The sequence below is a fragment of the Hippocampus bargibanti genome, linkage group LG20 (assembly GCF_051943395.1).
Source record: "Hippocampus bargibanti isolate YZ-2025 linkage group LG20, ASM5194339v1, whole genome shotgun sequence".
NCBI lineage: Eukaryota > Metazoa > Chordata > Actinopteri > Syngnathiformes > Syngnathidae > Hippocampus > Hippocampus bargibanti.
The window spans coordinates 615,773-640,209 of record NC_142753.1 but is presented as its reverse complement, the minus strand read 5'-3'; the positions used below and the strand labels follow the sequence as shown (position 1 = coordinate 640,209).

The following is a 24,437-nucleotide window of genomic DNA, read 5'->3' as shown; positions in this document are numbered from 1 at the left end:
TCAAGTACCAGAAAATGGATTGAAGTTGAAATGTGATTGCCTTGCAGATATACTGTACAATTCAAGTTGGAAATTATAACAAAGAAATGATCAAGTCTGAAATTGGAACGGCTCTTATTTTTTTCCTTCTCATTCACCGATAATGAGTCACACGGACCAAAGGCGGGAAACACCGTGACAGGAATTTCATGTCCGGAAATGATGAGCTTTTTCTTCATTGAATAGTGAGCCCATAAGTGAAGCTGTCGGTTTTCCAGACCGCTCTGGCTTTTGAGCCGTTATCGGGGTCAAGGTGCGTATCTCAGACAAGCGGCTTAAGGAGAGACAAGTGTCTTCAACATGAATTTAAACCATCAAAGTTCAGGATTAATCCTTGCCGCTGTGGATGAGGCAGACTGTTGCCGTGCAGCACAATGAGGCTCCTTTGACTCCACGCGGGGAGCCTTCTTTGTACGTGCGCGTGTCTATAGTTATTTAACGACATGTATTGCAGAGTTTTTGAGTATGGTTTTTTTTCCTTCTTTTTTTTTTTTTGGGGGGGGGGGGGGGGCAAATTAAAACCTGTTTGCGGATGTGTGAAAATTCAACATGCTTTCAAACACTGGAAAGCAAGAAATCCCTTCCGGACATTATATTCAGTTACATTCCTTTGTAAATATATTTGTTGGATAATGGTGGCATTTTCTATATATATATTTTTAAAAGATGTTTGAAAATCTAAAAAAAAAAACAGTAAGTATGGAATACATATTTTAGGTATATATGAAACAGGAAGTTCTCGTTTAAACCTAAATAATTATATTACAGAAAAACACGCGCACACAGAAATACATTTGATGATTTGAAAATTGTATTATTATTCAATTAAAGCCTGTCGTGACTTTCCTCAATAATTCTCCAAGTTCCTACTAGTCGATTTGAGCTCCACCAAATAGTTTTACAGTGACTGAATGCACTTCCTCTCATATTTTTAGGGGGGAATGTATAAAACATAATAATAATATACAGTAAAGTCTCGTTATATCGATATCGGATATATCGATATTCCCGGTTATATCGATACTATTTCTATGCACGCACGGAGAAAATTACATGCAAACAGGGTCGGATATATCGATAGTCCCGGTTATATCGATATTTTTTCAGACTCCCTTGAATATCGATATAACGAGACTTTACTGTAAATAATAAAATAATAATAATAATAATAATAATACAGTAAAGTCTCGTTATATCGATATCGGATATATCGATAGTCCCGGTTATATCGATATTTTTTGTACTCCCTTGAATATCGATATAACGAGACTTTACTGTAATAATAATACTGCTACTACTACTACTACTACTACTACTACTACTACTAATAATAATAATAATAATAATAATAATAATAATAATAATAATAATACATTACATTTTAAGCGCCTTTCAGAGCTCTCAAGGACACTTTACAGTGAAAATACCAAGACTAAAAGACGAACAGTGGGATTTCAATTCAATCTGCGCTGAGAGTAGACGCACAAAGGGAAACTGACATTGACATTTGGTTTGTTGTGGCGCCCCCATGAGACGGTCTGACATCGCTTCTATTCTGAGGTTATTCGTAAGACTATTGTCCCCACAAAAAAAAGTGAAAAAAATAACAATAAAAAAAGTTTGGGTCCTTGAAAAATATAAAATATAAAATATTATTACACGTCAGCTTTGCATTGAATGCAACTGCAAACTTCCTGCTTGACGCAGATCCACACACACTTTTGAAAAGTATTGAAAATAGAATCCATTTAATGAATATAAAATAATAACAATTAAAAAAAGAGTGCGAATAAACAGATCGTATTAATATAGTGATGATAAAAATGTAAACGTTTAATATTTTGGAGTCAACGCCGACCGGGCTTGAATAGAAGAACACATTCATTAAATCTCCACATTGACGTGGCATGAAAGTAGCAAACGTTATCTTGAATTGTGTACTTTCACAATAAAAATGAATTACGAAAAACCCGCAGTGATAGTTTTGTCCAGACATAGTAAGCAAATGTTCAAACTCACCAGGTAAAGTAGAGGCGCGAGGAGGAACACGGCGCACCGACACGTCCCCTGCATCCTCCAAACTGCTCAAAGTTCCACAAATTTCCTTCGAATGCTCTGTGCAACTCTTCGGACCATAAATCCACTTGACGTCACCTCAGAACACGGGCAAGTCTTTAAATAATCGGGGTAAGAAGAACACCGAGTAAGCCATGACCGCGGGCATTGGTTTGAATGTGGAAATGTGGAAGGAAGCTCAAAATAATGCGCAAAAAAATAGAGCGACTCTAGTCGTGTTTTACAAAGGAAAGGGTTGCGCTACAGTTACTTGAGGGTTAATCCAGGTGTGAAAAATGCAGGTTAAGCTTCTGAATGTCCGACTGCCGGTGATGTTGAAAGCTCCGCTGTGGAGACGACGCAAGGGAGCTTTGCGCTTTATATCGCAAGCGGAGAGGTTCTCACTCGAGGGGGAGTGTGGGGTTCGAGTAGCGAGGTGGAGGAGAGGTGGGGGGCGTGGGGGGACACGACACCACACGACACCACATTTCAAATGCAAATAGAGCAGTCAAAGCAAGAAAATGTCTACAAGCGTGAAATCAAGCACATAACATAGGGATGTGACCACAATAATTCATCACACCATTTCTAATACCACCTTCAAGTGCCAATAAATAGCTTTCAAATGATCTAGAGATTATTGTTCTATGACAAATAATAAGGACATTTAATTCTCGCAATATGAGGGGATTTTCTGCCTATACTTACACAATTAAAAAATGAAAAACTGTGACACAGTTCTTTATTACAGTTTAAACCAGGGGTGTCAAAGTCATTTTTTTGCCGCGGGCCACATTGTAGTTATGGTTTCCTCTCGAGGGCCGTTATGAATTTGGGGAACCCATTAGAATGTTTAAATCCCTTCAAATATTACATATAGAGCACATAGCAAATTAATGAATAACTCGTTTTCAAATCTGAAGTCAAGAATAATGACTTTTATTGTGGTTGACATCCAAAAATATGACATTTTGGCTCAGATTTTAGCAATTTAACAAGTTTGATTTGCTTTCGCGGGCCGAAAAAAAATGATGTGGCGCGCCGGATTTGGCCCGCGGGCCTTGACTTTGACACCCGTGGTTTAAACTATCATAACTTTCTTAAGTTTTGGCAGATCTTAACGAGTAAGCTACATTAAAAAGCTTTTGAAAGTCTAAACAAGAATAGAACACACAAGAAAAGATTCAAAATAGAAATGAGCAAATATCAACGATGGAATGCAGGCAGATTTTGCTCAGAAATGAAAAATGGCTGTCACTGAATACTAGGAGAGAACATTGTGAGCTCTAAAAATATATCCAGTGAACCCTCGTTTATCGCGGGAGATATGTTCCAAAAATAGCCCGCGAAGTACAATGTAGTCAGCTTTTTTTTGTGTAGTTCTAAGGCTTATTTAGTAGAAAAGTATGCTTTATGGCGTCCTGGGAACTGATTATTCTCATTTTTAATGGTTTCTTGTGAGAAATAAATGTTTGGCAGATGAACTTTTCGCCTTACACACTTTCTGGGAACCAATTAAGCTCGTAAGCTGAGGTATCACGGTACTTATTTGTCATGTCTTTTTTATGATGTTACAAGTGCAGCGAAGACACATTCTTTGTACGTTCTACACACTTGGCCAATAAAGATGAGTCTGATAAATAAACAAATAAACTAACAAATGAATACATACTCTGTATGTAGAAAATCGCAAGTAAATAAATGTTCAGAAAACAAATCAGACCAACCCAAAAAAGTATCGAACAGTTCAACATTGGAGAAATATTTTGCGCTTTGCAACTTTGTAAAAGGCTGAAGTACTGCCTATCAGAAGCCCGCAATGTGCCTTCGAGACTCACTCAAACCTATGGACACTGTCATGTATTTATCTGCGAAGTGGAACGTGTTCCTCATTGACAGTGTCCAAAGTTTGACGAGGAAGGAAGCGGGAGTCTCGTTGCATTTGAAAGCTACGAGTTCTAATAAAGGCCGAGAGCGAGAGGGTGACAGCTGAGGCTTGCCAATCAATACGCCCCCAAAAAAGACCGCGTCTTAATGCTCAATCAAACACCTGCTTTTCTTCCCTTTTTTCGCCACCGCGTTGTCAATCACAACGTGTAATCAGCGAGCCAATTTACGGATTTCTCCAATGTAGCCTTTTGGGGGATAGAAAATGACAGTGCAGCTTCTTCCTAATGGCTCGCATTCGGGCTCCAAAAGGAGGGGCATTAAGACAAGATCAAGCCAAAGGAAAGAGGACCAAAGAGGATGATTGCGGAGCTGAGCGGAGTGAGTTGTCCGGGGGCACGGAAATGTTTGGCTGGCTTCGCTCCATTTCCGATTGTGAGGGCAGATGTCGCCCCGAGCCCTCAGGCGAGGCGGTGACGCAAAATGGCTGCGGCCCAACCAGCTGCCATGTCGAGTGGCACCCGGTGATCGCGCCTGCATGGAATACATAAAGTCAAACTAGGCTTGACCAGAAGGTGCCGACGGAGTGCATTTCACTGCCATGTGCCAGGGACAAAAAAAAAGCGGAGTGGAGTCACAGTCAAGTACGGAAAAGCATTAGGGCCAGGTTGAAAGATATATTTTTTTAGAGATGGGCTATTATTCTGAGAAAAAAAAAGTTTCAAACTGGCACATTTGCTAGATTTTAAAGTCACCCCCAGTTTAAAGCCCCAATCTTCAGTTAAAGCCACGTGATTGGTCATAAACACAGCAGTGAGGGGAGGTGGTTTAAACTTGAAGGAGACAGGCAGACAACAGAGAGTGAGAAAATGGATAGAAAACAGTAAAATTTGGACTTGTTTCAACTTTGACAGTTCAAAGGCAGAGTGTAGACCGCAAGGTTAAAATATCCCTGGCACGTTCGGATTGGCGACCAACGGGTAGCGCGGTCGGCCCTGCCTGCAGCCTCGCAGGTGCTGGTCGTTTCAATCAGTGGCAGTCAAAAGGACTCCCGACACGACCATTCGGTGTCGGGTCATTGTATGCTTTGTATGCATTGTGTATGCAATTGTATGTATACTTTGCATGTGTTTGTTTCACCTTGGCGGACTTTTACTCTTGGTTTTCTTTTGATATTTTGTATTTTTCTGTTCCGATGATTTAGATTGTGTTCCTGCTGACTTTATTTGAATACAATTTGTCAAAACACAACATCCTGCTCCCTCCTGCCTGCTTTATGGGATGCGCACCCGCCATCACCACCTTGCAAACCGTGACAATCTCTTTGTTACTAAACCCGAATTTGAGTCAAGCAAATTTTTGACTTTTTATTTTATTTTCTCAGAATAATATGGTTGGTTGGTAACCATCTCTAAAAAAATATAGTGGCCCTAATGCTCTTCGGTAGCCAAGGCAGCCAGCACTTTTTTTTTTTTTTTTTTTTTTTGAGGAGGAGGAGGAGGATGCGGAAGGTCGGACAGAGATGAATGGCTGAGAGTAGCACGCTGGCCAAAAGAATGCAGCTGCTGGCTATCAATTACTTCCTCGTCGCAATTAGCACGACTGCCGGCGTGGGCGTAAAGAAAAAAAAATGCTTTGAGAGAAACTCGAGTTTCCGTTTGGCCTCGATGAGGACATGAAGATGTACATGAGCTTTATTCCTTTATTTGGGGTGTCGAAACTTCTCGGGACAACTTTTCTGGAGTGGGCTGCTTTGACGGGGTTTTTGAATTTGTACTTATTTTTGTTAAATATATTATGTTTTTTTAGACAAATGTGAAGCATATCAACCTAAAAGCTTTTTTCTTTGCCACATCATCACCGAGGCGGATGGGCATTGGCGCTCGGGTCGAGGGTGCCAAGACGCCGGCCGGGGCGAAAGCCGAGGCGGGTCGGCCGTCGGCGTTCGGGATCGGCGCGACGAGAATGCCCACGCGGTGGCGTACGCCTCAATCCGAGCATGTACGTTGGGCGACCTCTTCTGGATTCTGTGTGAGCAGGGAGAGCGCTTTTTCAACAGCCCGTATGCATGGGAAGCCGTGCGTATTTGGGTCAGCAGAACGACAGTAATAAAAATCGATAATACGATATCTAAAATGATTAAAATGACAGTAAAAGTTATAACATTTATAATTGAAGTGTAAGCAATTTGGTATATAATAGTCATCAATAAAAAAACGTTCTTTAAAAAAACTGATTGACATCGTATATTATCCTGTCGTATAAACCTCACGTTGGCCAAATTGAATGCATTTCAACTTACGACCCTTTGACTTATGACCGTTTTGTCGGAACGGAACCCAGTCGTAAGTCGGATGTTACCCTAATTTGGATCTTGTGGAGGACATTGTTTCTGCGGAATATTTTAGTTTTAAATGGCCACACACAATAGATAGAAAGCTAGCTGGCTAGCCAATAGATAGTTAATTGCTAGCCAGCCAGCTAGATAGCTACATAGCTAATAAATAGCCAGCTAGATAGATAGCTGACCAGGGATCTAGATAGCAAATAGATTGCAATCGAGATAGTTAGCTAGATAGCTGGATAGCTAGATAAATAAATCAAGAAATATTCACACTAAATGCTGATTTCATACAATCACCACCCCCCCCCCCCCCCTCCCGATTTATTCGTCTTCCGACAAAGTGTAATAAAGAACTCGGTCACAGATTGTCCTTTTTGAACTGTGTCATTATCTGGTGTAACGCAACGTGACGGATCTTGTTGAGTTGTGTCACATGGTTGATACACTATGTAACATTGTGGAGCATTTGTGTTACTTTATGTTAAACTGCGTACGGCTAGTTTTGCTCAACGGTTTCTCGCCGCGGGTTATCCTCATTAGCTGAGGTGATGCCAGAGTGAATGGAGCAATCAGAGCCATTCATCGAACATCATCAGGGTTTTTGCAAAACAGCAAAACCCTTCACTAAATTGCCATGATGGTTTAGGGCTTACAACGTACTTCTTAGGTCGTTACCACATAGGCTTGCTCATGCTAATGAGGTGATACCAGAGCGAATGGGGCAATCAGCGATTGATAGAACATCATCAGGATTTTTGTAAAACAGCAAAACCCTTCATGTTATTTGCTATTTAGTTGTTTTCTTTTTACTTTATGTTACTTCCTGGTTGAACGCTGGCACGTGTGGCTGCTGCTGCTCACCCACAGAAAAAATATCCTGTGATTGGAAAGTGTCCTGGAGAGTTTTGTATGGCGCTTAGAAATGAAATGGATTATTATTATTATTATTAATGACAGACAGAAAATGCCCTCATATTTCGAAAATTAAACATTCCATTATTTTCTCATTTGTCATAGAACAATAATCTCTACATCATTTGAAAGCTATTTAAATGCACTTTAATATGGTATTAGAAAATGTGTGATGAATTATTATTGAAAAATGTTGTCACATCCCTAGTGTGTGTGTGTCAGAGAGGGAGAAAGAGATTCACCAAAATGTTCTCTTTACATAAATGAAAGGCTCATTTTACTGAAATTAATTGATATTTTGATCATTTTAATGATCGCAATTTGCAGGTATTGTCATCCTGTAAAACCAACTCTTCAACATGGAGAATCGTGTGTGTGTGTGTGTGTGTGTGTGTGTGTGTGCGTGTGTGTGTGCGTGTGCGCGTGTGTGTGCGTGTTCAAGCAAATTGTTTTCTTAAGAGAACTGTCGCGAGAAAAATTTGAAAAAAAAACGTGTTTTTAATGTTGATATTCGTCGATCCCCTTTGACATCTATTTGCGGTTTAACATCACCGCCTATTGAGAAATGTCTAATTGACAGGATTGCTTGGCGAGTTGCGCGTTTTCATATTTGGTCTGTCGCTGACATCTTGTGACGAAGTAAAAGAATACACAATCGAACCGCTCACATTTCAGTTGTTGTCCCTCCAAAATAAAAGCATTGGCTATGACAACGGTCAGGATTTTTCGACAGTGTGACATTTTCTTCGATCTTGTCACGTTTAAAGTGGTCACAATTATATTTCTAAGTAACCACTATTGGAATAATTTGACTGAATAAAAATAAAGAAGTAGTTTTTGAATCAGTTGCTTTGACAAATGTTTCCACATTTTTGCTACTGTGTCGTTTAAGTCAATTTCGATATTTACAAAATTAAGCGCGAAACGTTCAATCGATAGCAGATGATGTCAGGTGATCTGTTTGTCACGAAAGCAGTCATGTTCGCCGCCATTGCCCCCGGCCTGCCCCTGACCTTTAAACTCAAGATGGCCGCAGGATGCCTCTTTACTGGTGAGTAAAATGATGACAAACCTTTGCAAAACGTGAAAAAGAAGTTAAGTAACATTTACTGGATTATATACATTTATGGATATATATATGTATATATGTTACTTTCGGGTAGAGTGAACGCTGGCGCGAATGGCTGCCGCTGCTCACCCGCACAAAAAAAAAAAAAAAATCCTATGACTGTTAAGTGTCCTTGAGAGTTTTCAAATGCACTTAATAAATTAAATGTATTATTATTATTATTATTATTATTATTATTATTATTATTATAAACACATAAAACACAAACATACTAAACACACAAACACAGACAAAACACACATTCAAATATACTACACACACGTTATAAACACAAACACACACACACACACACACAAACATAAACACACACAAAACACACACATGCACACATTTTACACACTGAATAAACACATACAGAAGCACAATTAACACACACATTATACACAAACGATAAACACACAAATACACACGTACACAAAACACACACACACATACATAAAACACTCACATGCACACATATTACACACGTAATAAACACACACACGTTAAACAAACACATACACATCATAACACATACACATCATAACACACACACACAAAACACTCACATGCACACATTACACACCGAATAAACACACACACTGAAGCACAATAAACACACACATAATTAACACACAAATACACACATACACAAAACATACACACATTCATAAAAAAACACACACGCACACATATTACACACATAATAAACACACACAAACACATACACATTATAAACACACACAAACCATACACGCACACATTACACACTGAATAAACACACACACACACACACAGAACACAATAAACACACATACATAATAAACACACAAATACACACATACACAAAACACACATATACGTAAAACACTCACATGCACACATATTACACACATAATAAACACACACACACACACGCACACATATTACACACGTAAGAAACACACACACATTATGAACACACACAAAACATACACGCACACATTACACACTGAATAAACACACATACATAATAAACACACAAATACACACATACACAAAACACACATACGTAAAACATACACATATTAGACACGTAATAAACACACACACAATACACACGTAATAAACACACACACACACACGTTATAAACACAAACACACGTACAAACATGCAAAACACACACAAACACATACACAAAATAACACACACACAAAACCCACATAAGCACACATTAGACACCGAATTACACACACACACACACACAGAAGCACAATAAACACGTACAAACGCATATACATTATAAACAAAAACAAAATGCACACATGCACACATTACACACTGAATAAACACACACACATAAGCACAAAAAACACACATACATAATAACCACACAAATACACACAGACACAAAACACACACACACATACATAAAACACACACACACACACACACACACACACACATATTACACACGTAATAAACACACACACACATGCACACATATTACGTATACACACACACACAAATACACACGTTAAATACACACAAACACATACATACACACATACAGCCTGTATGCGCTTGGCCACAAATGACTTGGGGGTCCAGCGTGGGACTTTGAAAATCATCGAATGAATCGAATGCATCCAAACAGGGCGACTGAAACAATTGTAAAAAAATGACTGAATGATGATAAAGTTATTCGATCTGGCTTTCCAATATTACAAATACTGTACAGTGACACCTTACCTTACAAACACTTTAGCTTACGAACTTTTCACCTTACCAACATTAAATTCGCGAGAATATAATCGTGGCATACAAACTAGTTTCTTTCAGTGCTCTCAGAGCAGACGTGGTTTGTTATCGAGCGGATACGTATTCATTTTTTGGGCGTTAAGCCGAAGAGTGTCATGAGCGAGTTGACAGCTGGGCGGGGCCTCCGCTCCCGCCGTCCTCCGCCCCCCGCTCACCCATTAGCTTGGCTCTGTTTTGTCACTTTTTGTTCGACTAGTTTTTTCCGTGTCCGCGTTATCTGGGACAAGCGCCTTTTGTTAATAAATCACCTGCCAGCACCGACGTCTCCGTCACCTGCTTCGCGATCCTCCCCAATTATCAACGTTCCGACTCGTCAGCTGCCGCTGTCGCCTTCGGAAGGTGACAAAGAGGACACAAAAGAAAATTACGGTCCAGCAGAAGAAGGAGATCATAGAAAAACATGAACGTTTGTGTGACATAGCGCCCTATTACCAGTATGCTAAGTCGACCATTGCTACGCATGGCTAAGGGTGTTTCTGTGTTGTGGCAATAGAAGAGGTTGACGAATTATCAGTTTTCCTTCCTCACCATTGATTGAAAGAGTTGTACATATAGCTATCTCTTTGGCTAGCTATATAGCTATCTGTTGGATAGCTATCTAGCTAGTTATCTATTGGCTATCTATCTATCTATCTATTAGCTAGCTAGCTAGGTAGCTATCTAACTTGTCCTGTGACTAAAGTGACCTTGAGAGTTTTGAATTGCTTGTAAATGAAATTTGTTATTATTATTATTATTAGCTATCTCTTAGCTAGCTTGCTAACTTCCGGGTTGAGTGAACGCTGGCGCGTGTGGCTGCCGCTGTTCACCCACAGAAAAACTCAACCTGTGACTGTACAGTGACCTTGAGAGTTGTGAAAGGCGCTTATAAATGAAATGTATTGTTATTATTATTATGATCTAAACTTCTGTTGATTTGGATTAACGAAAATCAGCTATCAGGGGACAGTGTGTGAGGGTATTATTGCCGAGAAAGCACGGCAACTTCACTCGGATATCATCAAAAGGCAACTACATCAACAGCCATCACAGAGGTAAATAAAACAACTTTATTATACAGTACAGTTTATTTCTTTAATTACAATACAATAGCACATTTATTATAATTAAAATAAGGTATATTTAGTGTGTAGTTTTAAGTGTTTAGTGTAGTTTTAATGATTATTTCGTAGATGATGATGATGTTTTATGGGGACCTGGGAACGGATTCCGTATTCTCATTTTTAATGGTTTCTTATGGGAAATAAATGTTTGGAAGACACACTTTTCGCCTTACCCACGCTTTCTGGGAACCAATTAAATTTGTAATCTGAGGTATCACTGTACATGCAAAAAGCGTCAATTCACGTTGCACGTTTGGATGCTGGCATGTTGTCGGCGTGTACGTGCTCCCGTGGTGGATTGCGTGATTGTTTTTGTCTCCGTGCTGCATTTTTTATGTATAAAATATGATTCCATTTGAGTATTGGCTCCACTTAAAGTCACTTTGGTAATTGCTAATAGAGCAGCTGGTATGATCATCAATCCATCAAGTCATCCATAATATCAAACCAGAATGAATCATATTTCTCTTTATTATTAGCAATTAGTCAAATACATACAAACAGTAGGAAAGAACAAAGTTCAACTTGTCGGTCGTATACGCACATTCACTCGCCATTTTTTTTCTCGACTTTTCAGTGAAAAAAGTGAAAGAAAAATATGATACATGAATAATTTAAAATTCATTAAGATTATTTACAACTCATATTCAACGAAAGCTAAATTAAATATTCCTTTAATTTACTGGCAAATAGCTTCACGTAGCATTGGACGGTCAGGCAATGATGAAATGTCTCGGCAATGACGGCGACGCTCTCTTTACTTTTAAAGGACAACCGACACCTTCAGACAAGTTGCATCCAGAATTTGTAAAATCACTTCAAAGTCCTTCTACTGAGCGCATTTTACAAAACGTATATAGCAGTGTCTGAAACTCATGACAAAAAGTTAGCGGACACCAGGGCAGACAACTCTGAAAAGTTGCCTGCCCGGCCATAAACGTTTGTTTGGCAATTTGCATACTCGGCACGGCAGCCAATCAGAAGCCCGTTTCGTGCTTCGGACTATACCGTGACTGTAAAGTGTACTTGAGAGTTTTGAAAGGCGCTTAGGAAGAGGAGTCCACGTGGCTTGTAGCGGTTTGCTTGTAGCTTTTGCTTTATTGAGTAAAACAAATGTTTGATTTGAAAAAAAAAAGTCTTGAAGAAGTGGTCAGCCACCCTTGTGAAACGTAAAAGTTGTACGCCCCGGGCCTCCGGGCAGACGTTATTTCAAACACAGCATATAGCGATATTTTACGTTTTAAGACTCGCGCTGAATATTCATGAAGTCTTGTTTTCGAGTTGATGAAGATGCCCTAAGTGACGTCACAGAGGGAACGCCCCTGACCGAGAAAACGACACACAATGCATTTTGGGTATTTTTTTCATCTGAAAACACCGCGTTGATGGCGAAATTAGAAGGAAAACAACATAAATAACGCGATGGTGAATCGTTGTGTGTCGCAGCCAATTGCGGTAACACGCATAAACAAGGTGTTAGTTGACACAAATTCCCAGCGGACAAATTAGCCCATTTCCAACAGAGCTTGTGTGCCATCTTGTGCATTTTCTGGGCGCTACATTGGAGTCCAGACGGCTCGAATTGATACGGAAGGACTTCTTGAATCGATTGCAAACATTAATGCTTTCCTCTTCAGAACTATTTGAATCATATTCATAACTGGATGAGTAACAAGAAAGCATCTTCTCCGTATCTGAACTCTCTGAAGCCATTGTTTTGATTCTGGAGCAAGGCAGTTTGTGAAGGAGTATCCTGGCGTGATGTCACAAACAAGTGGGCGGGACTTTCTGAATCTCTCCAGTTCCGAGCTCATATTGTGGCAGTTTTGAGACACTTGAAGTCATTTTTATTGGCGTTTTGCCTTTGACTAAAAATATCAGCTTGCGTGTTTTGGGCATTATAAATGCTATAAAACGTTTTTCTGATGTCAGTTAGGAAATCAAAAAAATGGTGTCTGTTGTCCTTTAAGCGCATTCACTTTTATATACGTACTTTCATAAATGAGTGTCAATTGCTTTGAGTGTTGAATTTCCCATAAACTGCAGCCGTTCTGCAATTCAATTTAGAGGCTCTCCTTCAAGAAAGTGGTTTGAAATTTATTGAAAAAGGAATCTTCTCAGATGTGAACTGTATCATGACTTTGCGAGAAGTGGAATCTCTAGATGAGAATTGATCTGTCCACTCGCATTTTTAAGATTTCTGTCAACCCAGTGTCTCAAATCTGAGACTTTATTGGATCAATACTCATACTTATAAGCCGGCGCTCAGCGAATATTTTCAAGGACCGGCCTTCGAGGTGTGATGGGCAAATACAACACACAATCCCGTAATTTTTCAAAATAAAACTTTTCTGATTCCAAAATAAATACAACAGAATCTGTACAAATGAACAAAACTGAAGTACTGAAATACGTCTGTGTAAGCTCTCAGTCCTACAGGAGTGGTCCATCGAAGAAAAGGTTTCTTCAGCCGTCAACCGTACTTCTTTGAAGGTGTCGGAGGTTTCGCTTCTTATCCAAGAGGCTTCGTTAGCGAACTAAAGTCTTTTGTTGGTAGTTTCGGCCCAAAATCCTTCACTAAATCGCCATGGTGGGGTGAGGTTCAATTTGGATCGTTCGTACAACAGACTTCTTTGGCAACATAGGCTTAGTTATGTTGATGAGGTGATACCAGAGGAAATGTCGTAGACTTCATACTGAGGCAGGACAAGAGAAGTAATCAGTCAGGACAGTAGAAGTAATCAGTGTAGCCGCAGGGATCAATCATAGCAGAGTCCGGCACCGCCATGTCTGGACAGTAGGGATATATATATATATAGGGCCGAAACTACCAGCAAAAGACTTTAGTTTGCTGACAAAGTTTCTTGGATAAGAAGCGAAACGTCCGACACCTTCAAATTTGTCCAGATGACGGCTGAAGAAACCTTGTCATCGATGAAGTACTGAAAGTAAACTGTTCTTTGTCTGCAGCCCGGTATGAAACGACCAGTGGACAGGTAAGCCACAAGAAGTCCAAACCATTTGAAATTCACTTTGCATACAGAGCATGGGAAGAATACCTGGACATGTTGGGAAGGTATTTTCCAAAAAAAAAAAAAAACATTTACAGAATCCCATCATATACAGTCAAAAAAAAAAGTCTTTGACCCCCCCAACAGTCAAAAAATACACACACCAGTTTCAATTAAGAGAGATGAGGAGAACTTGCTGCACTAATATAGTGCAAAATGATGCCCGGGGTAAAGTTTGTTTGTTTTTTAAATTAATGAATAAAAATTCTGAGTCATCCTCAGCTTTTACAAAATGAACTAAATTACAACGGAATATTTGTGCTCACCAGGAAAAAAAAAGTTGTCTGTGTGCAATTTGAAAAGAAAATACAGCAGAGAAAGGCAAACTTCCCGATGTAGGAAGTGAAATGAAGTCATAAAAGGCTCTTGTGAAAAATAAAAAAATGTCAGGAAGAGAAAAAGCTGCTTGTGAGCTTGGATTTTAAAGGACAACCGACACCCCTGGACAAGTTGCCTCCATAATTTGTAAAATGACGTCGATTGAGCGCATTTTACAAAGATTTCACCGCATAGAGCGATATTTTACTTCTTAAAAGTCACGCTGAATATTCAGGAAGTCTCGTTTTCGAGTTGATGTCGATGCCATAAGTGACCTCACGGAGGAACGCCCTTGACCGAAAAAGCGATGCATTTAGGGTCCTTTTTTTTCGTCTGAAAAAGCCGTGTTGATCGCGAAATTAGAAGGAAAACTACATAAATAACGCGATGGTGAATCGTTGTGTGTGGCAGCCAATTGCAGTAAAACTCAAAAAGAAGGTGGAAGTTGACACAAATTCCAAGCGGACAAATCAGCCCATTTCCGACAGAGTTTGTGCGCCATCTTGTGCATTTTCTTGGCGCTACGTTGGAGTCCAGACGGCTCGAATTGATACGGAAGGAATTCTTTAATCGATTGCAAAACATTGATGCTTTCCTCTTCGGAACTATTTGAATCATATTCATAACTGGACGAGTAAAAAGAAAACATCGTCTCTGAATCTGAACTCTCTAAAGCCATTGTTTTGATTCTGGAGCAAGGCAGTTTGTGAAGGAGCATCCTGGCGTGACGACACGAACAAGGGGGCAGGACTTTCTGAATCTGCCCAGTTCCGACCTCATTTTGTGGCAGTAATGGGACACTTTAAATCATTTGTATTGGTGTTTTGCATTTGACTAAAAATATCAGCCTGAGTATTTTGGGTGTTTTAGATGCTATAAACGTTTTTCTGATGTCAGTTAGGAAACAAAAAAATGGTGTCGGTTGTCCTTTAAACGATTTTTCGCGAAGGGTTTTCTTTCAAAGCTTTCCATGCAGGAGGGCAATGTGTCGTGGGTGGAGTAAACGTCCTGTAGATTAGCACGGTCACTGGAAAATCTGCCTCTCTACATATCAGCGTCTCCATCGTAGGCCAATGTCAGCGGCTTCAGTCTGTTGTTCATCTGTCGTCGCTGTGGCTTCTTTGGCTTCTTGCTGCAAGAATAAACATCATAATCATCAGAATGTGACTCATTTTGATGAGGACACCAGAGAGAATGTGATATACAGTTAACATCCGACTTACGACCGCCGTGACTTAACTTACGACCACGCCCGCCAGACGCTTTTTTTTTAAATTCTACGCCTGGCACCTCAACGCGCTAGCAGCCGGAAACACGCACTACAATTTTGGCCAGCTAGCCTAGGGTCAGTACAGTAGTACAGTACAGACACGATCTCTGCAGCATCTCCTGTCGTACATACACTGCTTTTTTCCTTTGGTGTCCGCCTCAGTCCGAGTCTGAGAGCGATTTTTCAGCAGCGCGCATGCAGCCCACTTTCCAGATTAAGCCTGGGTCGGGATATGAAGCCAGGTCTCCTGGTTCACAGCCGACACCTCTACTTCTCCGCCAACTAGCTGGCTATGATAGTATAGGCTTATCAGGTATATTTATGCTAGCTGTCCAATCTTTGTCAGCTCTTTTTGCCCATATCCAGCTAGATGCTTTCACTGCTGTTTCAGCCAGTTCTTTTAATGCTCTAGCTTTCTGCTGGTAGAACAGTCCTAATTTCTTGAGCAGTCCATATACCGATGAACTGACTAACCCTCTTGCACCTACTTCCACTAAAAACAGCCTGGCTGTGAATCCTTCCTGCATCATATTTTCATATTTAGCCACTTTGTATTCGTGGCTAAACTCGTCCATCATCCTTGACGCGCTGGGAACAGTCACTTCAATGGCACTTATGTTTTTTCTTTCTTTTGAAGACAGGACAAGGTCTGGTCGCATTGCTGTCTTCTTAATCATGTCCTTTCAGATCGGTTGCTATTTCCCAATCATTAGTAACGTCTAGAAGGCTGCTGTCCGGTAGAGACTGAGGTCTCGCTTCTCTTGGACAGCTCGGTGTTCCTGCCTTCACAAAGCGGACTACTGGGATCTGACTCAGCTTTGTTTTCCCGTTTGCCCTACACCTTGCAACATCTACTGCCGCAGCGAGACGTTGGAGTACGTTGTTATGTCTCCATGTATATCTTGCTTTTGCCGGGGCAACTTTGCATGCTGATAGGACATGATCCAGAGTCTGAGTACCTCCGCAAAGAGGACATGCTGGATCTTCAGACTGGTACCACTGGGCCGGGTTTGCTCCTGTAGGCAGCTGGTCATACATTGATCTTACGAGGAAGCTGATGCGAAGGGGTGACAGCACCAGGTTCCTCTTTTCTACAATGGAGGCCTTGGACCACCATATCCTTTCCTCTGCCTTGTAACCCACACCTTCTTTGCTCGTCTGAGTAGCACCCATGATCGCTTTTAAGTGCAAGCTTGCCTCAGCTTTCTATTTTTTTCCAGTTCTCAGGTGTATATATATATATATATATATATATATATATATATATATATATATATATATATATATATAGAGAGAGAGAGAGAGAGAGAGAGAGAGAGAGAGAGAGAGAGAGAGAGAGAGAGAGAACATTTTTTTTGTAAGAATCCAACCATTCATCATGTATTTTTTTTTCCTCGTACTCAGAAGCTAACGTTTTATTCAAATTAAATAAAATACATCCACTGCTCTTTCCATTCCAGTCAAGAAGAGACTGAATGAGCGATTTATGATGTCAAGTCTGAAATTAACATGAACCAAAACGAAGTTGAAGCTCATCGCTCACCTCCAGCAAGTGATGAATATGAAACGATGAAAGACGCGGCATGGACAATGACGGCACGAATCAAAGTCGGCCAGGTGAGTAGCAAAAGTTGGCCTGTGATTTACGTGATGAGAGTTTCAAGGTGAGGTGCGGAGCGTTGTAGCGAATGCCGCCGTGGCGGTTGTGACGGTTGACGAGGGTGGTGGACTGCATATGGTTGCTGCTTCTGGAGTTGGCAGAACACTTGTTGTTCTATGTTCTGGCAGGAAGGGCAGATGTAAGGCACTGTGCAGCCGTTTGGGTCCATCCAGTGCGTCTCGTCAGCAGGGGATTTGGAGTTTGGCTCATGGCAAAGGCAAAAACCACGACGACTAAACGGAAAATGTGATGGTGGAGGAGAAGAAAAAAAAAAAAAATGAACGATGAAATGATCATGGAAACATGAAGAACATAAAGGCAAAACAATATGGACAGTGAGGTAATGGAGATGGAGAATTTTCAAACCCAGATATTATATGTTTATGTTATATAGTATCGGGTTTTCGTCTCGTGAACACATTTTAGTTCTCCCAGACAGTTTTGGGAGTGACAATGAAATAAATATTCGGGCTGGTTAAAAAAAACAAAACAAAACAAAAAAACTAATTTTTTGCCACGGGCCACATTGAAGTGAGGGCTATCTCTCGGGGGCCTTTATGAATTTAGGGAAGCAATGAGAATGTTTAATCCCCTTCACATATAATAACTAATTTTCCAATTTGAAGTAAAAAATAATGACTGTGATTGTGGTTCACATGGGACAATTTCAAAGTTTGGTTGGGACTTTAGCGAGCATCATTGCGCAAATCCACCTTGAGCAAAGCTAACAGTTTCTCTCTCACTATTGACAATTGGACCGTTTCTCCCTCCCAGCAGGTGAAAAGCCTCGGTGTCATTCTTGATAGCGCACTATCTTTCCACTCACTCCCATAGAAATAACTTCACCCGATCTGCGTACTTCCACCTCCGCAATATCAATCGTCTTCGCCCGTCTCTCACCCCTCACACCACTGCTATCCTCGTTCATAGTCTTGTCACCTCCCTCCCTGATTGACTATTGCAGTTCACCTCTCCTTGGTGTCCCTCAGTAACTTCTCCACAAACTTCAACTTGTCCAGAATTCTTCAGCCCGGATCATCACCAGAACCTCATCCTGTCATCACATCACCCCCGTCCTCCAAAAGCTCCACCGGCTCCCGCTCAAATATAGAATCAACTTTATTTTTCTTTATACATTTAAAGCTATCCATAACTTTGCCCCCCTTGCCTATCTGACCTTCTTCAAATTTCTATTCCCTTTAGTTCCCTCAGATCCTCTCCCTCCCACCTGTGTATGCCCCCCCTGCCCGTCTCAGCACGATGGCGGACCGGGCTTTCAGCTGCTCTGCCCCCAAACTCTGGAACTCACTTCCTCCCAACATTTGTCACATGGATTCTCTTGCCACCTTCAAGTCCCATCTCAAAAGCCACTTATTTAAAATTGCATTTTCTGTCTGGATCGTTCTCTTGTTTCTATGTATAACTGTTATTATTAGTAGTAGTATTTATGATTGTATTTTATTTATTATTGTACCTATGCCTGTCTGTGACTGTGTCCTTGAGAGCTTTGAAAGTAGAAATGAAATGCATTATTATTATTATTATCTTATTTCCGTAGCGCTTCTTCCTCATTAGGGTCGCGGGGGTTGCTGGAGCCTATCTCAGCTGTCTTCGGGCACGAGGCGGGGGACACCCTGAGCTGGTTGCCAGCCAATCGCAGGGCACACAAAGACATACAACAGTCTCTCTCACACTCACACCTAGGGACAATTTGGAGTGGTCAATCTGCCTGCCATGCATGTTTTTGGAGTGTGGGAGGAAACCGGAGGACCCGGAGAAAACCCACGCGGGTCCGGGACGCCAACCGGCGACCTCTGCACTGTCAAGCCGATGTGCTAACCACTCGGCTACCGGGCCGCCCTATTATTATTATTATTATTATTATTATTATTAGCTTTTGCAGGGCAAATAAAATGATGTGGCGGGCCAGAATTAAGCCCAAAGCATTGACTTTGACACCAGTATTCTACATTTTGATCAGGAAACTGAAATGAGAACTAAATAGCACTTATTTTATGTGCAGCTTAATTTTATTGTTCGAAAGTCGGTTACATCCACCAACCGAAAGCAAGAGGAATAATTTTGCTCAGCATTTTTGGGATTGATTCCCTGATCCGGATCAAAAAAACCACACAACCCATTTCCAGAACACTTTTGTAGAGTAATTGTAAATGAGAAGAAATAACACCATGAATTTTGAATGAAATTTGGACAACAATCGATGAAAAGGTTTCTTCAGCCGTCATCTGTACAAATTTGAAGGTGTCGGACGTTTCGCTTCTTATCCAAGAAACTTTGTCAAAGGCCCTTTATATATATCCCTACTGTCCAGACATGGTGGTGCCGGACTCTGCTATAATTGGTCCCTGCTCTCAGTTTGGGGGGGAGCAGAGGACTACTCCCTGCAGCTGCTCCACTAGTTCCCATCGTTCTGACTAAGGACTGGCCTGATTGCCCCACTTGGACCGGTATCACCTCATCAGTATTCCTAATCATATGTTGCCTAAGCAGGCTATTGGATGAACGATCCAAATTGAACCTCACCCCACCAAACCGGTTTAATGAAGGATTTAGTTGTTTTATGAAAAGTGCTTCTTTTACTCCCCTTTCAAACCATCGATGTTCTTTCGCTAAGATTTTAACCTCATTGTTGGCAAATGAGTGGTTGCTAGCTTTTTTTTTTTTTTTATCCCTGCGATGTTGATCAAGTCTTTTTTTGAGAATTTGTTGAGTCTCCCCAATGTACTGCTCTTTACAATTTTCATTCTTACAATATATTGAATAAACTACATTACTTTGTTTTTCATTTGGCAGCCAATGTTTTGGATGCACTCATTTTTTAGTTTGCTGACAAAGTTTCTTGGATAAGAAGCGAAACGTCCGACACCTTCAAATTTGTACAGATGACGGCTGAAGAAACCTTTTCATCGATGGACCACTCCTGTAAAACTGAGAGCTTACACAGATGTTTGGACAACAATGTGGAAAGAAAACACATTGTCCTCGGGTTGAATTGGACTATTCGTAAAATTCACAAACCAGACAAAAGCCTAAACAATAATAATAATAATAATAATAATAATAATAATAATAATAATAATACATTTCATTTCTATGCGCCTTTCAAAACTCTCAAGGTCACTTTACAGTCACAAGTTTTTCTCTGGGTGAGCAGCGGAAGCCACACGCACCAGCGTTCACGCAACTCAGAAGTCAATAGACAGAAAGCTAGCTAGCCAGCTAGTGGAATGCTAATAAATAGCCAACAACCCAGAAGAACTCAAATAGATAGACAATCTAGCTAGCAAGCTAATAATAATAATAATAAAAATACATTTGATTTATAAGCGCCTTTCAAAACTCTCAAGGCCACTTTACAGTCACAGGATCAGTTTGTCTGTGGGTATAAATATGTTTAAAAAAACTGTCACAAATCTAAATGAAACTGTTACTTTCTCTTTAGTGTCCTTTTAATTCTGATTTCCATGACATCACTAGTGATGATGTGGGTAACAATTTGATGGGAGGAAGATTTTCAGACAAGTGTTTGAGACCTTACCATGCTAAGTAAGTCATGGACACGATGAAGACGAGAAGAACAAACACCCCTGCTCCGACTCCATACACCCATGTCTTGAGTTTTCCATCTGAAACGAAACATAGTGCGTGAGAATGTGTTGTTTTCGCTGGTAGGTCCGTTTATTTTATTTTTGGTTTCAAAGACTTCCTTTCCATCTCGAACGAAAACAGCGAGTGAGAATTTGGTAGTTGTAGTTTTCCCTTTTTGTTCACGAGGGGGCAGTAGTGCTCTCCATAACGATTCGTCAGCTCGTCTGGAGATTCATTTTTTAAAGGTCATAACTTGAGAAGTATTGATTTTTCTTCCGTCAAATTATAGCTTTGGAAAAAAAACTACAGGTATGTTATGTGACTACACAATAGACAACAAGGGGATGCCCAATCACCAGAATTAAATCAATTAAAAAAAATATTACATTGTGCCATCTGATTAACAAGCAAAAGGTTGTTTTCACTGGCGCTATACGGCTCTGGTCCATTGGAAATGGGCAAGATGGCGCACAAGCTCCGTTGGAAATGGGCTGATTTGTCCGCAGGATTTTTTTTTGTAAACTTACACCTTCTTTATGCGTGTTACCGCAATTGGCTGCCACACAACGATTCACCATCGCGTTTTTTATATAGTATTCCTTCTAATGTCACGATCAACACGGTGTTTTCAGACGAAACAAAGTCCCCAAAATGCATTGTGTGTCGCTTTCCCGGTCAGGGGCGTTCCCTCAGCGACGTCACTCCGGCATCGTCATCAACTCGTTTTTTTTAAAACATAAAAAAACATAGCTATATGCGGTGGAATCTTTGTAAAATGTGCTCAGTAGAAGTCATTTGAAGTCATTTTACAAATAATGGACAAGTTGTGGGGGGTGTTAAAAGATTAACAAGCAATATGCTGTTTTAAAATTCTGAAAAACATGAAGTCCAAATAAATCTAGTGGAACGTCTACATTCAGAGTATGAATAAAATGGACTTCATTTTAATTACAATTAAGAAAAGATAGCAAGACTGTCGGGTGACAACCACTTCCTAAAAGCACAGAGCCCCAGACATGATGATGGAAAATAAGGTCATCAGACTAATGTAAATGCAACTTTGAAATATATGATAAAAAGGTGGGAATGATGGAGAATAAGAAGTCATCACATTGAAAGGACAACTGACGTCACTTTTTTTGTTTCCTCACTGACATCAGAAAAACGTTTTATAGCATCTAAAATACCCAAAATACGCAGAATGATATTTTTATTCAAATGCAAACACCAATAAAAATGACTTCAAGTGTCCCAAATCTGCAAAAAATTGAGCTGCAAATTGGGCATTTTCAGAAAGTCCCACCCCCTTTCGTGACGTCACGCCAAGATGTCTGTCATTGCTGGAGAATCAAAACAATGGCTTCAGATTCGGAAAAATATGCTTTCTTGTTACACCTCCACTTATGAATATGATTCAAATAGTTCTGAAGAGGAAAGCATACATGTTTGCAATCGATTAAAGCATTTATTACGTGCCATTATGAGGCAACATTGAGGGGAAATGTCTCATTGAAAAAGAGGCAAAAGTGGCGACCTCCTGTGGCCACCTCCATTTCCACAGGCTAATAAATTCCTTATATGGAGCTTGGACGCCCTCATCTGGCGGCTTTTGCGTGCAACACGAGGTCCCCAGACCAAACAAGTACAGCAAAATACATTGACGTGATGGAAGGACCGCTACAATGCGTCTTTTTTTTTTCGGTCAGGGGCGTTCCTTTCGTGACGTCACGTATGGACTCATCACCAACTCAAAAGCAAGACTTCCTGAATATTCAGCGCCAGTCTTAAAACGTAAAATATAGCTCTATGCGGTGGAATCTTTGTAAAATACGCTCAGTAGAAACAGTAGTGCTATAACAACAGCTGAAGCTGTAACAAAGTGCTTAACATGGACTACGATCATATACAGGAAATGAAGCAGTAACAAAGCAGTAAAAAAAGATCCAGGTTTGAGACTGTTGACTAAAATGACGTCATGCTGACCCCTTATGGACGAGAGAGCAAAGAAATCAAGCGCACCTTCACACACACACACTTCTCATTGACAGACAGTAATTACGAGCTTTAAAAACCCAGAAATTATTGCCATCTGATGTTTTTATTTGATATCAGCGTAAATGCTGTTGATACATTTGTCTATAACTGCTATCCCATAGTTGACCAGCAGATGGCCGTGCTTTATTTTCTTGACATTCATTACATTGGTTTGTTGTCACTTCCGGTACAGGTTTTACTTTGCCGCTTCTTTACTTTGGTTTTGTTTTACTGAGAAGACGGTGAGAATGGAAATGCTTTATCGCCGTACTGTTTAGCAAGGATAAGATAAAAAAGAAAAGATCAAACCTTCCATTTTAGGGGTAAGTGGTTTGTATGATTTTATTTCATTGATATAAAGTTCAAGTGTTTTTTATGTGTAAATAATAGCTATATTTTTATACTTGTTTGTACGTCTACAGGGGTGTCGTTGGTGATTCGTGATGCAATGAAATGACATTAAAGAATTAACCATCAGTATAAAGAACCGGAGTGCTGGCATGTTTCAAATGGAAGCACAATCAGTATTAAGCAGTTTTCTTTTCGTATCCAACCACTGATAACTATGAAGCCTCCCAAAGCGTTGTAATAATGCAACAATAAAATGGATGCATGCAATTCAATCCCAAATCCATCTGCGCAACACGACCTACCTGGACCAAATGGCTGCAGAAACCAAGTGCGTCCCACCCTGCCAGGTGGGCTGACTGCTGGCTGGGTGGGGTTGAAGGCTCGGATGGTCTTGACATCTGCCTTGTTGTCACCGGCGGTGGGGATCTCCAGCACTGGGATCACAGTGCATTGGTCTAGTAGGCCGTCTGAGGTCATCACTTCTGTGTAGCGCTCCTCACATCCACAAACACCCGACTGACAAAAAGAAAAGGGGTGATTCTTTCTTTTCCGGACTATAAATCGCTCCTGAGTATAAATTGAACCAACCATAAAATGCATGATAACGCTTCGCATAACTACGACAGAAAGAATATGCTAACAAGTTTCGCAAACCACCAGCATCACCCTAAATCGCTAAATCCAATCAAATATTCATACTTTGTGCGGTTTGCCCTCTTGACCGGTTTTGGAACTGGAAAATTCAAGATTTTAATGTCTCATATTATTGACTTATTACTTCTATTGTCTTGCCTGAGTATGGGGTCTACGACTGGCCTGAATGCCCCATTTGATCTGGTATCACCTCATCAGCATAGCTAAGCCTATGTTGCCTA

At 40.4% G+C, this 24,437-nt stretch overlaps 2 protein-coding genes across 3 annotated transcripts in view; both read right to left on the bottom strand.

Moving 5' to 3' along the window:
• nxph1 (neurexophilin 1) overlaps positions 1-10,474 on the bottom strand; it is a 42,969-nt gene extending 32,495 nt beyond the window's left edge. Inside the window, exons 1-2 of one of the 2 annotated variants that reach the window (XM_089022819.1) lie at positions 10,395-10,474; positions 2,059-2,211 (exon numbers count right to left, since the gene is read on the bottom strand). In XM_089022819.1, the coding sequence (XP_088878945.1) occupies positions 2,059-2,112 (54 nt within the window). In that variant the 5' untranslated portion in view covers positions 2,113-2,211; positions 10,395-10,474. Of the gene's footprint in view, positions 1-2,058; positions 3,012-10,394 lie in introns of those variants that run through there. The other variant, XM_089022818.1, reaches the window with a different exon arrangement.
• A 3,634-nt stretch (positions 10,475-14,108) lies between these two features.
• The window catches only part of thsd7aa (thrombospondin, type I, domain containing 7Aa), a 94,796-nt gene continuing 84,467 nt past the window's right edge, over positions 14,109-24,437 (bottom strand). The window contains 3 exon segments of the mRNA XM_089022822.1: positions 14,109-15,770; positions 21,128-21,215; positions 23,865-24,078. Coding sequence (XP_088878948.1) covers positions 15,683-15,770; positions 21,128-21,215; positions 23,865-24,078 — 390 coding nt within the window. The 3' untranslated portion in view covers positions 14,109-15,682.